This window comes from Barbus barbus (genome assembly GCF_936440315.1).
Source record: "Barbus barbus genome assembly, chromosome: 4".
NCBI lineage: Eukaryota > Metazoa > Chordata > Actinopteri > Cypriniformes > Cyprinidae > Barbus > Barbus barbus.
In genome coordinates, this window is record NC_136732.1 from 15,041,501 (window position 1) to 15,054,379 (window position 12,879).

General features: G+C 38.1%; 1 protein-coding gene across 1 annotated transcript in view; it reads left to right on the forward strand.

The window, feature by feature from the left end:
* LOC306868652 (exportin-6-like) overlaps window positions 1-9,620 on the forward strand; it is a 30,258-nt gene extending 20,638 nt beyond the window's left edge. Inside the window, exons 16-25 of the mRNA XM_079414915.1 lie at window positions 1,352-1,498; window positions 1,606-1,777; window positions 3,201-3,356; window positions 3,486-3,600; window positions 3,742-3,820; window positions 3,909-4,001; window positions 5,030-5,191; window positions 5,545-5,643; window positions 7,311-7,541; window positions 8,896-9,620. Of these exons, the coding sequence (XP_079271041.1) occupies window positions 1,352-1,498; window positions 1,606-1,777; window positions 3,201-3,356; window positions 3,486-3,600; window positions 3,742-3,820; window positions 3,909-4,001; window positions 5,030-5,191; window positions 5,545-5,643; window positions 7,311-7,541; window positions 8,896-8,997 (1,356 nt within the window). The 3' untranslated portion in view covers window positions 8,998-9,620. The remainder of the gene's footprint in view (window positions 1-1,351; window positions 1,499-1,605; window positions 1,778-3,200; window positions 3,357-3,485; window positions 3,601-3,741; window positions 3,821-3,908; window positions 4,002-5,029; window positions 5,192-5,544; window positions 5,644-7,310; window positions 7,542-8,895) is intronic.
* Window positions 9,621-12,879: the final 3,259 nt, after the last annotated feature.

A 12,879-nucleotide genomic window follows, 5' to 3' on the forward strand; every position in this document is an offset into this window, starting at 1 on the left:
TAAAGATTTAAATCCCTGCCGCCAAGATGGTCCTGTCGGTCACGGATTATGGAAAGTGAAACTGAAATCTATAGAGGAGGTTGAATTTATTCACGCATGTTAAAATATTTATTCAAAGCTTCTGTATTTTCAGATTCTTATTTACAGCATTATCTTAATAGGCTGTATATTATTGTTATAATATACATATTATTATAGGCTGTATATTAACTTATTGGGAGAAAACCGGTAGTTCTGTGAAATCAGACATTGAGCACCTCCATATAGTCAAAATGGCATGATCATAAATATTCGACTGTGAGATTGGTATCGAATCAGGCTCCTCCTATTATTATGACTATTCGGAGTCACTCCTAATATACACACAAACATGTGTGTATATATATATATTCTATATACATACATATTAAAATTGGTACATATCATTACATATGATTATGTGGTCATATATTAAATTTAGCTGAAGTGAAGGTATTAAACATTATTGTGCCAATACTAGTAAAATCAATCTATTTAATGTGTGAACGTTCTTGTGGTGCGCTCTAGTCAGGTTTCCCCACTGGTTTCCCCATGCATAATGCAGAACTTCTAATTATAAACAAGCCTAAAATACACCGGGACTGTTATTTTGAATGGCTATGCTTTACAACTCTAGCTCCTTATTCAGAAAGATGAGGGGATACAATATGATCTCTTTGTATCAGTAAAATGTTTCAGTTTCCAACTACAACTACACTGATAATAGTAAGAAATGTTTGTTGAGCAGTAAATCAGTATATTAGAATGATTTCTGAAGGATCATGTGACTCTGAAGACTGGAGTAATGATGCTGAACATTTAGCTTTCATCATTTTAAAATCTTGAAACAAAGTTATTTTAAATTCTAATAATTTCACAATATTACTGTCTTTACTGTATTTTTGAATCAAAATAACAGAAGAAATGTCCAGGAAAAGAAATTATGTATTTATGCTTTTAATTTTAAACAACTTTAAATACACTTGGACTCTTGTTTTGAAATGAAAATGTTTTTCTACCACCAGCTCCTCTCTCAAACAGAAAAGGGAGATAAAATATGTGCTTTTATAACCACCTACATCATATTACAATATAAACTCCGTAAAGTAAACGCTGTCATAATTCATTCAGTCATGAAGTCTCCATATCAAGGTTTTTAGTGCTAATGTCCATTGCTATATATTTAGATGGTGGGTTGTCTTGAAACTAAAACGTTGCTCTGTGTGTTAAGGTTTACAGTTTCACTATATTGTTAGATTTATTCTGTTTAACCCGTTTTTCCTCATTCTTTGACTGGGATAATGCTAATCTGCCTGATCTCTGCATGCCGCAGGTTCCAGAGAAATTGCTCTTATCTGCGTGCCATCTCCTGGTCTCCATGGCGACCACCGTACGGCCGGTGTTCCTTGTGTCGCTGCCGGCGGTGCAAAACATCTTCAACCTGATCACGGAGAATCATAACCACAGATTACCCCAGGAGGTGGGTTTATATTGGTCCGTCTTTGGAAAACAGGACAGCGTGGCACGGTTTGTACTTGGCTCCATCTGTATTTGTTTGTGTTGTAATGGGTGTTGTTTTTGTCCCAGGGTCACATCCTCGTGTGTCGAGCTCTGTCAAACATGCTGCTGTTGCCGTGGCCCAGCCTGCCGGAGGCAGAGCAGCAGTGGCAGAGCCGCTCATCCAATCACACGCGCCTTCTCAGCAGTCTCACGCAGCAGTACCGCCTCCTGCCCCGCCCACCCAGCCATCACCCCAACAGTAAGAGCAACTGAAGATTAGTAGCTATATGGGGTCTGTAAGGTGTTTTTTTTTTTTTTTTTTTAAGAAAGAAATACTTTTATTAAGCAAGTATGCAGTAAATTGATTTTAAGTGACAGAAAATCAGTTCTAATCTTACAAAGATTTCTATTTCAAATAAACGCTGTTCTTTTGAACTTTCTCTCCATCGAAGAGAGCTGAAAAATAAATTATCACAGTCTTCAGAAAAATTTGAAACAGCACAACTGTTCTCAACATTGATAATAATAATAAGAAATGCTTCTTGATCAGCATATTAGAATGATTTCTTAAGGATCATGTGACACTGAAGACTGGAGTAATGATGCTGAAATACAGCTTTGAATCACTTGAATAAATTACATTTTAAAATAGAAAACCGCTATTTTAAATTGTAATTGTATTTTGCATGTTCTAATAAAAGTTTTTTTGGTTTCCCATGATAGCATACATTTAAATCATGATAATCACAGTTAAAACCACACATATAGCAAACCTCAATTCCATGGTAAAAATATAACTATATGGTTTTCAGGTATTTGTATGAAAAACAGTAGTTTAAAAACATAAAAAATAAATACACATGCTATAGCTCAGGGATCCTCAAATCTGGCCCATGACATCCACTTTCCTGCAGAGTTTAGCTCTAACCCTAATCAAACACACCTGAGCATGCCAATCAATGTCTTCAGGATCATTAGAAAATCACAGATATGTGAGTTTGATCAGGGTTGGAGCTAAACTCTGCAGCGCATTGGACCTCCAGGGCAAGGTTTGAGGAACCCTGCTACAGCTTAATTGCAAATAAATACTATAATTATATTACATTAAAATTCAATATGAATATCCCACATTTCTAACAAAATACCATGGCACGGTTAGTGTTACAGTAAATCCATGGTAAATGATGGCGATTTGTAGAATTGAAAAGCCTTCTGACTATATCATTGCACACAGTGTTTCTCCTGTTTGTCAGCGCGGTTTCATCCGGCTTTAAAATCGCAGAGTCATTTGTGTTGCTCGCTGAATGCAAGCGCTTCACACTGGATCTCACAGCGCTGTTTAGTGCTCGCATGACCGAGTAAACACATCTGCTCTGGTAAACTCGTGCTGCGCTGCCGTGTTGAACTTTGATCCGCACAGATAAATGGTCTGTGCGGCACGCTTCAAATGAGTTTCGTTCTGCTTTTGGTGCATAAACATATCAGACATTTATCAAACTCTTCATATCGTTTTATCGAGGAAAATTATATCGCGATAATTATCGTTATCGATTTATCACCCAGCCGATGGATGGAATTATATATAAAATTTTTATATAGAATTTTAATTATTTCTATTTATTTTTTATTTTAATTTTTTTAAAGGCTTGCTTTTTATCAGTTAATCCTTCTGTGTCCCTCAGGCAAAGCTGTGATCCAGCAGACTCTGTGCGTGTTGAGGGATCTGGTGGACAGTATATCAGGAGAGGCCACTAAATCACGTCAGATCTGTTACCACAGTCTGCAGGAGTCTGTCCAGGTCACGCTCGCACTCTTCCCCCTCTTCATCCAGCAGCCGGGTAACTAAACCATCACTTTTACAGCCAGTGAACTTTCATCAGCGTTTGACAAAAGCATCTTCACTGCCTTCTAGTGTCATCATATTTGTTCAGTTTGATTGTTCTGACGTCTCGTCTTTTCTCTCTCAGATGTGACGGATGAGATGCTGAGTTTCTTTCTCACGCTGTTTCAAGCGCTGCGTGTGCAGATGGGTGTGGCCTTCACAGAGCAGATCATCCAGACCTTCCTCAGCATGTTCACCAGGTGACCTTCACAGCTTTTGTTGACACTGAGAGAGCCATAAGCAGTTGTTTCTGAATGTGTATGAGTACTAATCAGTCATGTGTAACTGCTTAATGATGTCAGGCTTATCTAACTTGGCTAAATCTTCACTGTGTTCCTCAGAGAGCAGCTGGCGGTGAGCATCTTACAGGAGGGCAGCTCTGGCTCCAAAGTGGTTCAGAAGTTTCTCAAAATTCTGCAGGTAAATGGAATAAAAGCCACTTTGCGTTTGGGTTTCTGTGTTTATTAAGCATGTCATTCACAGTTTATCTTTTGTATTATTGTTTCAGGTGGTGGTTCAAGAACCTGTTCAGACGTTCAAACCTCTGTTACCCAGTATCCTCAGCCTTTGTTTGGATCAGGTTTACCCAATAGTGGCAGAGGTAGAGACATGAATAATAGAATAATAATCAAAACCTCACAGTGCATATTGGCGCTTACCATAACCATAGAAAGATATGAAATAATAGTCCCGAATTTATTTTTTATTTTTTTAAATGGAACTGTTTATTGATCTTGTTGACCAAAATCATACAAAAAAAAAGGGGAAAAAAAAGTTTTTTTTTATATTTAGTATCATATTTGATACATCAGCTTTTATGGCTCATATAGTAAATATAGTAAGAATATGGAGCTCATACTTTTGAGTAAAAAAATACCTCAATTTTATTCAGTGGTCCAAATTAAGCAAAATATGCAATTTAGTGCCTTTGCTGATATGTACATTGGCAAAAAGTAAAAATTCTGATAGCTAAAAATCATATAACAGACTACTTGCATAAAATGCATATACATATATCATATTCTACATTTCCCAAGAATATAATATGTCTTAACATGATATTTAAATGCTTAATTTTATGTAACAGAAATATACAAACATGCTGATAACAGCTGATGATGAAAAAAATAAGAAGAAACAAAATGTACACAAAAAATAATTGTGCAATGTTTCTCACTGGGACTTCTGGGAAGGTTCTATTACTGTTTTATCCAGTAATTACAAAAACTACTTGCAAAAACTATACTTTTGACATTATTTTACAGTACAGTGATATTAAACACGTTACAGTTTTTCAATTTCATAAATAAGATAACTTGGTTAACCGATTCAGTTTTTACTGTAGCATGAAAAAATGTTTGTAAAAATTTACAAATATTTTGTGTAGGAGCCAGAATGCAATACATTAGCATCTACAATATAAAAGCTAATTGTTGTATAGCAGAAACAGTAACTTGATGCAAATACTTACAGAAAAAATACACATGATAAATACAGCATATTATTTTTATTTAAAGACTAAATGCATTAATTCAAATAAAAAAGGGTGTCGCCTTTTATGAGTTCTCTAACGTTCTTCTTTTTGGAAGTTTTTTGTAATTTGCTGATCTTCGTCTCTGTGTTCTGTAGCGTTCCTGTCCAGATGTGAAAGCCGAGATGTTCGAGCTGCTCTTTCAGATTCTCCATCAGAACTGGAGATTCTTCTTCAAGAGCTCAGTGTTGAGCAGCGTTCAGAGAACCGGAGCCGAAGAACTGATGGAGAACCAAGCGCAGTTCATTGCCGCCATGCAGGTATCAACTGCACATGCATAAGTGCCATTAAACATGACTTAACCAAGTCTGCTTTGCAGAAGCATCAAGCAGTGACATCCCTTCCATGCTGATCTGATTCAGTCTGATTCAGAGATTGATTCATTCATTATGAAGAACCACATCAGTCAACTATTTCAAAGGCACTTTAGTGTGTGGAGTCAGCACAGACAACACAATGCAATGTTTTTGTTTTTGGCTTTTATAGTCTGTATATTATTCAGTGTTTCCTAGAATGTTGTTTCGTACAGTTCAAGCTTCAGTTGCGGCTCTGGAAATGCTGGTATGTGTGTTGGACTATTTTTGTGTCTGAGCGCCATGTATTTGATTTGCAGGCATTTGGTCAGTCTTTTCTGCAACCAGACATTCACATCTTCAAGCAAAACTTGAGTTACCTCGAGGTCCTAAACACCAAACACAAGCTGTACCACAGGGTAAAACTAACTTACTTTCTTTTATCATTTATTTGATAGATACAGTATCTCACAGAAGTGAGTACACCCCTCTCATTTTTGTAAATATTTTATTATATCTTTTCATATGACAACACTAAAGAAATGACACTTTGCTACAATGTAAACTAGTGAGTGTACAGCGTGTATAACAGTGTACATTTGCTGTCCCCTCAAAATAACTCAACACACAGCCATTAAGGTCTAAACCGCTGGCAACAAAAGTGAGTACACCCCTAAGTGAAAATGTCCAAATTGGGCCCAAAGTGTCAATATTTCGTGTGGCCACCATTATTGTCCAGTGCTGCCTTAAACCTCTTGGGCATGGAGTTCACCAGAGCTTCACAGGTTGCCACTGGAGTCCTCTTCCACTCCTCCATGACGACATCACGGAGCTGGTGGATGTTAGAGACCTTGCGCTCCTCCACCTTCCGATTGAGGATGCTCCACAGATGCTCAATAGGGTTTAGGTCTGGAGATATGCTTGGCCAGTGCATCACCTTTACCCTCAGCTTCTTTAGCAAGGCAGTGATCGTCTTGGAGGTGTGTTTAAGGTCGTTATCATGTTGGAATACTGCCCTGCGGCCCAGTCTCTGCTTCAGTATGTCACAGTACATGTTGGCATTCATGGTTCCCTCAATGAACTATAGCTCCCCAGTGCCAGCAGCACTCATGCAGCCCCAGACCATGACACTCCCACCACACACGCTTGACACCATCTGAACCAAATTTATCTTGGTCTCATCAGACCACAGGACATGGTTCCAGTAATCCATGTCCTTAGTCTGCTTGTCTTCAGCAAACTGTTTGAGGGCTTTCTTGTGCATCATCTTTAGAAGAGGCTTCCTTCTGGGACGACAGCCTTGCAGACCAATTTGATGCAGTGTGCGGCGTATGGTCTGAGCACTGACAGGCTGCCCCCCACCCCTTCAACCTCTGCAGCAATGCTGGCAGCACTCATACGTCTATTTCCCAAACACAATCTCTGGATATGACGCTGAGCACGTGCACTCAACTTCTCTGGTCGACCATGGCGAGGCCTGTTCTGAGTGGAACCTGTCCTGTTAAACCGCTGTATGGTCTTGGCCACCGTGCTGCAGCTCAGTTTCAGGGTCTTGGCAATCTTCTTACAGCCTACGCCATCTTTATGTAGAGCAACAATTATTTTTTTCAGATCCTCAGAGAGTTCTTTGCCATGAGGTGCCATGTTGAACTTGCAGTGACCAGTATGAGAGAGTGAGTGAGAGCGATAACACCAAATTTAACACACCTGCTCCCCATTCACACCCGAGACCTTGTAACACTAACGAGTCACATGACACCGGGGAGAGAAAATGACTAATTGGGCCCAATTTGGACATTTTCACTTAGTGGTGTACTCACTTTTGTTGCCAGCGGTTTAGACATTAATGGCTGTGTGTTGAGTTATTTTGAGGGGACAGCAAATGTACACTGTTATACAAGCTGTACGCTCACTACTTTACATTGTAGCAAAGTGTCATTTCTTCAGTGTTGTCACATGAAAAGATATAATAAAATATTTACAAAAATGGGGGGGGGGTGTACTCGTTTTATAATAGATGTAATGTATTTATTTAATTCAAATGGATTCAGTTTTGTATTGATGTGTGGTTACGTGTTCATTTCAGAAGCTGTTCCGGAACACCATGCTGTTCCACTTCATAAATGTTCTCCTGCAAGTCCTCCTGCACAAGAGCCACGACCTCCTCCAGGACGACATCACGCTGGCGCTCTACAACATGGCGGCTGTGGATTTCCCAGCGTTCTACTCTTCCTTCTTGTCAGAGTTCCTCAATGGCTGCCAAGGCCTAGACCCCCACCAACGCACAACGCTTGCCCGAAACTTCACGCCAGAGAGGGTGAGTGAACCTGACTGATGCCATTAATACCTGAAGCGTCAATTACATGAGAAAATTGTTTTCATAAATTTGAAGCACTGGAACATTTTTTTTTTTTTTTTGACATCGCTCTGTTTTTAATGCCTTTTAAAGAAAATTCAACCTCTTTTAGGAAACCTTGTTTTAACCTTTTTTATTTAAAATTTGCATAAATTAATGACAGATACTATACATATACTGAATATGTTAGTAATTGTGTGTTTATTTTAGAGCTATCTAGCTATTTAAATGTTTTATTTAATTATACGCTGTGCCAATTTAATTAATTTAATGAATTGTAAATGTTGTTAATTACACAGTTTGGGATAAGAAATTAAAAGGAAAAAAATCTGATTGTAAGTTGCACTGAGAAAAGCTGTTTTAGGAAACTGTTTTAACAGTTTTTATTTGATTAAAATCAGCCTAGACATACTATTTATACTCAGTTAATTTATAAATATATTAGTATGTAAATATGCAAATATAACTTGTTTGTTTGTTTGCTGGTTTTTATTGTATTTGTTATACTTGTATTTTATAAATAGTTTTTACCATGAAAATAGCCTAAGATACTGACATGGCATCAAATAAATGTGACCCTGGACCACAAAACCAGTCTTAAGTCACTGGGGTATATTTGTGGCAGTAGCCAAAAATACATTGTATGGGTCAAAATTATCCCTATTTTATGCCAAAAATCATTAGGATATTAAGTAAAGATCATGTTTCATGAAGATATTTTGTAAATTTCCTACCGTAAATATATTAACTTAATTTTTGATTCGTAATATGCATTGCTAAGAACTTCATTTGGACAACTTTAAAGGTGATTTTCTCATTTTTTAGATTTTTTTTTTTTTGTGCCCTCAGATTCCAGATTTTCAAATAGTTCCAAATATTGTCCTAACAAACCATACATCAATGGAAAGCTTATTTATTCAGTTTTTAGATGATGTATAAATCTCAATTTCGAAAAATTGACACCAGGGTCACATATATATACTACTACTGCTACTACTATAAAATATGCAAAATATACAATTATTTTGTGTATATGTATACATATACACCCCCTCACATTTTACATGATACACATTTGTTTTATTTTTATTATTTTCTTTCTTCTGAATAGTCATATTTTTATAAAAATGTATTTTATTTTTTAATATGGATTTAAACATGAGCAGGACGTTTTCTCGCCAGTTGTTGTTAGATTCACCTGTACACAGACTTGTCCCATGCTCTCAGTTTGGATGATGTCATGGGTTCAGTCACACAGCTTGAACCTTGTTTTAACATGCAAGTCACGTCTTGTTTCTGTCTCTATTCCTCGCAGGACCTGCCATCGTTTTCTCAGGGAGTGTATCGTATTGTGAACGACCTGCGCTTCTACAGACTGTGCAATGGAAGCCTTCCGCCAGGAACCTTGAAATTATAGCAGTGCATCACCCCTGCCGCGCAGCCAAACCATTGCCCATCCTTCTCAAGGACGCGATCACTGCTTTGGTGGTCATGTCTCGCCTTTCGCCAGGGGCCGGCCTGAGATCTCAGCGGCAGTGGCGTGCTCTGAGAGCCGCGGGGCTTCGTTCCTCAGCTTCTTTTGTTTATTTCAGCTAGACTTTACATGTTTGCCAATGATCAAGAGGCCAAAGCTGCTGTCGAGAAACTCGTCCCAAATCAGCTGATGTGATTCAGAGTGATGCAGTTCATGGGAATCGGAGCAGTGCTTTCCCCATTGCTTGTTGTTTTAAAAGGACTGGTGTAACTGAAAGCACACTTATTTTTTTGATGTGAACAGATGGCGTTTGAAATGCAGAGTGGTGTGGAGTTGAACGAACTCATCTCAAGACAGTTTCAGTGAGTGAAGCATTGCTGGAGTTCTGAATGGTTTTAAAGTGAACAGGTGCGATGCAGAGCACTGAATTTTTCTTTCTCTTAAATTGTCTGGTTTTATTGCCCTCTCCTTATTTCCACGGAGATGGACGCTCACATCTTTTTTTCATATCATTCCATCCTGATCCAGGACAAACAAATCTTCAATAAAGTTTTATAATGAAATGTATTCTTTGTCTTTCTTATTTTGTTACTTGTCTTGTTTTTCCACCAGATTTGCCAAGATAAGGAGTTTAAAATATCTGCCAGACAAAAAAAACGACGACTACTGTGGTTACATGCGATAAAACGAGAGGACTGGACAGAAACAATCGTCAAAAATGCTTGCGTTTGCAGTGCACTTCTTAGAGAAGGTTATAGTGTTTTTTCGCATCTAAAGATTTCTTATGCATCTCACTACTATCAAAGACTATAGAAAAAGGGGACCTTTCTACTATGTCATGACACATGTTTGAAATAATGTCTGTTTGCATGTGTGTAAAACAACAAACTGACGATTTCTATGCTGAGGCAGAATATAAACCGCACAGAGGTAAAGAAGTCTTGGTCTGCAGTCTTGTTTCCAAAAGTTGAAGAATGCAAACCCTGTATATTCCAACAGCTAATTCTAAATGATTTCAGAGATACAGTAAAGTTAGTGTATATATCACTCTTGTACATTAGTTGACAAGTGATGGAGTTTTGGTTCCTTGCCGCTGTCGCCTCTGGCTTGCTTAGTTGGGGACACTTCATTTCCAGCGATATCGTCTGAACTGAGCTGGACGATGCCATCATTGAATTCAATAATTTTTAAAGGCAAAAATGCCTTTAACTGAAAAATTAAGTGTTTGATCTTGTCAGTTTACACTATTGACACACTATTTTCCTATTTTGATATTGTGCAGTTGCTTTGACACAATTTGCATTGTTAAAAGCGCCATATAAATAAAGGTAAAAAAAAAAGTTTGGAGCAGATGGTGTTGAGCAGGTGTCTTATCTGATTGAGTTCTGTGGCTGCAGGATTCTGTGGCTGTTGAACTGCTGCTTGGTCATACATATGATAGGGCTGAATGTCTTTATGGTAGGCCAGGTGAACGTTTGGAATGAATGCACAGGTTCTGGAAAGTTCTACATTGTTTCCATGGATCATGTGAAAAGGCATATCACTCTGTGGCAGTAACGTGGACAGGGTTATTTTAGCTTCTGGGAAGCGTTCTGAGGCTCTGATGGCCACCTCTCTGAGCATAGGGTCCACCTTGCCCTTCGTTGCTCGTAAGTCGTTTGTCCCTGTGTTTCTTTCAGATTTTTATCAGATACGATCTGAAGAGCCCTGCTTGTATTTGGGCACCACATTTTCTGTGCTTTCATTTTTAGAAACGAGTTTCTCTGACATATTTTCCATTGGAGTCGATGAGGTTATCTGGATCAGTGCTGTGGACATTGGTCTGTGGATCTGATGAAGAGTGAGGATCGTCCATTGTGAGTAATTGATGATTGTCAGTGGGGATCTCTAGACAGGTCAGGTGTTCAGTGTGAGATTCTTTGGTAGTTGAAACATGAAGAATTTGTTCTTTCATATTATTTATAAGTTCATCATCGGAGTCCTCTCTTTCTCTCGCTCTCTCCCTCTCTCTCTCTTCTCTCTCTCTGTTGTGCCTTTTTGGAGAGTGACATGGTGTTGGTGGTCCAGGTGAGATCCTCTGTGATGTGCACCCCCAGGAATTTAGTGCTGCTGGTGCTCCACAGTCGAGCTGTCGATGGTCAGTGGGGGGTGGTCAACGGAGTTTCTCCTAAAGTCCATCACAACCTCCTTTGTCTGCCCCACATTGAGGGACAGATTGTTAGTGCCACACCATTCAGCCAGCTGTGCCACTTCCTCTCTGTAGTGCGTTTCATCGTTGTTGCCGATGAGACCTACCACTGTTGTGTCATCAGCAAACTTGATGATGTGGTTGGAGCTGAACTTGGCAGTGCAGTCGTCTCTCTCTCCCTCTCTCTCTCTTTCTCTCTCTCTCCCTCTCTCTCTCTTTCTCTCTCTCTCTCTCTTTCTCTCTCTCTTTCTCTCTCCCTCTCTCTCTCTCTCTTTCTCTCTCTCTCCCTCTTTCTCTCTCTCTCTCTCCCTCTCTCTCTCTTTCTCTCTCCCTCTCTCTCTTTCTCTCTCTCTCCCTCTCTCTCAATTCAATTAAATTCAAATTAGCTTTATTGGCATGACTGTGTAACATATCGCAATGTTGCCAAAGAAATAAGTATATTATACAAACATATAGATGAATAAAAAAGTGGAAAAAATAAACACATATACATGTCCAGGGACGTGCACAGACATTTTGAGGGGCAGGGGTTCGAGTGGAAAAAAGGGCACTTCTCAACATAAATTTAATTATTTTCTAAACAAAACGCTAAATATATTAGGGGTGAGCGATATTGACAAAAAAATATATAAATATTTTCTGGGATTTTATCGATAACGATACTTAGACTATATTTTGCTGAGTGTGTTATTGTGCTGATATCTTAAGGACTACCGTGGATAGCTGACTCCTAAAGGTTTTGATATTCAGCATATTCTGTGGTGATCAGTTCACAGCAGTGGTAGAAATGAATCTTTTCCAGTAAGTGTAAATTGATTTTTTACCTTTTATGGGCATTTTTACCTTTATAAAGCCCTGCATGAGTGTGCATCATATATTCAGTCAAATTCTTAAATTGAAAAAGTCAATTAGAATAAGCCATTTAAGCTGTTACCAAGCATATTAAATCAGTATTGACAAAATTAATATTTGCAATGCAGAGAAAACACAGAAGCTGCATTAGAAGTGGCATTTAGATGCATTTACACACTGTTTAATGCAGTGCATTAATGCATTTAACCTGCAGTTACAAATGCATTAATACTGATGTTTTATTTTAAACATAAAACATTGAATACTGCTAAAAAGAATGAATAGATAATTTAAATGTGAAATTAAAACTGCCAGTAGGTGGCAGCAAGTCACTGTTAATAAGTGAGTCATTGCAACTGAACCGAATCATTTAAATAGTTGATTCATTCAGGAACAAAACACCATCATTGCTCAGAGACGCAAACTGAAATTATATTTGTTGGCGAAATAGAGCAAAAACAGTCAATATTGTCTAAAACATACGTGTGTTAATATTACATTCTTGTGTATTTAACTGCTTTATAAAAATCAATATCACATTTGTAATCATGTTGCTTTTTGGTGGGGAAAAAAGTCAGTCTTCGCGTGATACTGATTAACTATACGAAATTATATAAATATATAAATTTCTGCCCCCATATCTTGAATTTTGTGATCATTCTTAATCTAAATGCATTTTAATAAACTGAATCATGCAGTGAAAGAACGCATTGCTGATGTTGGCAACTATATTTGCCTTTTGTCTTTTGGATAATTAGCTGTAAATTCGAGGCACAGGTAGCTAG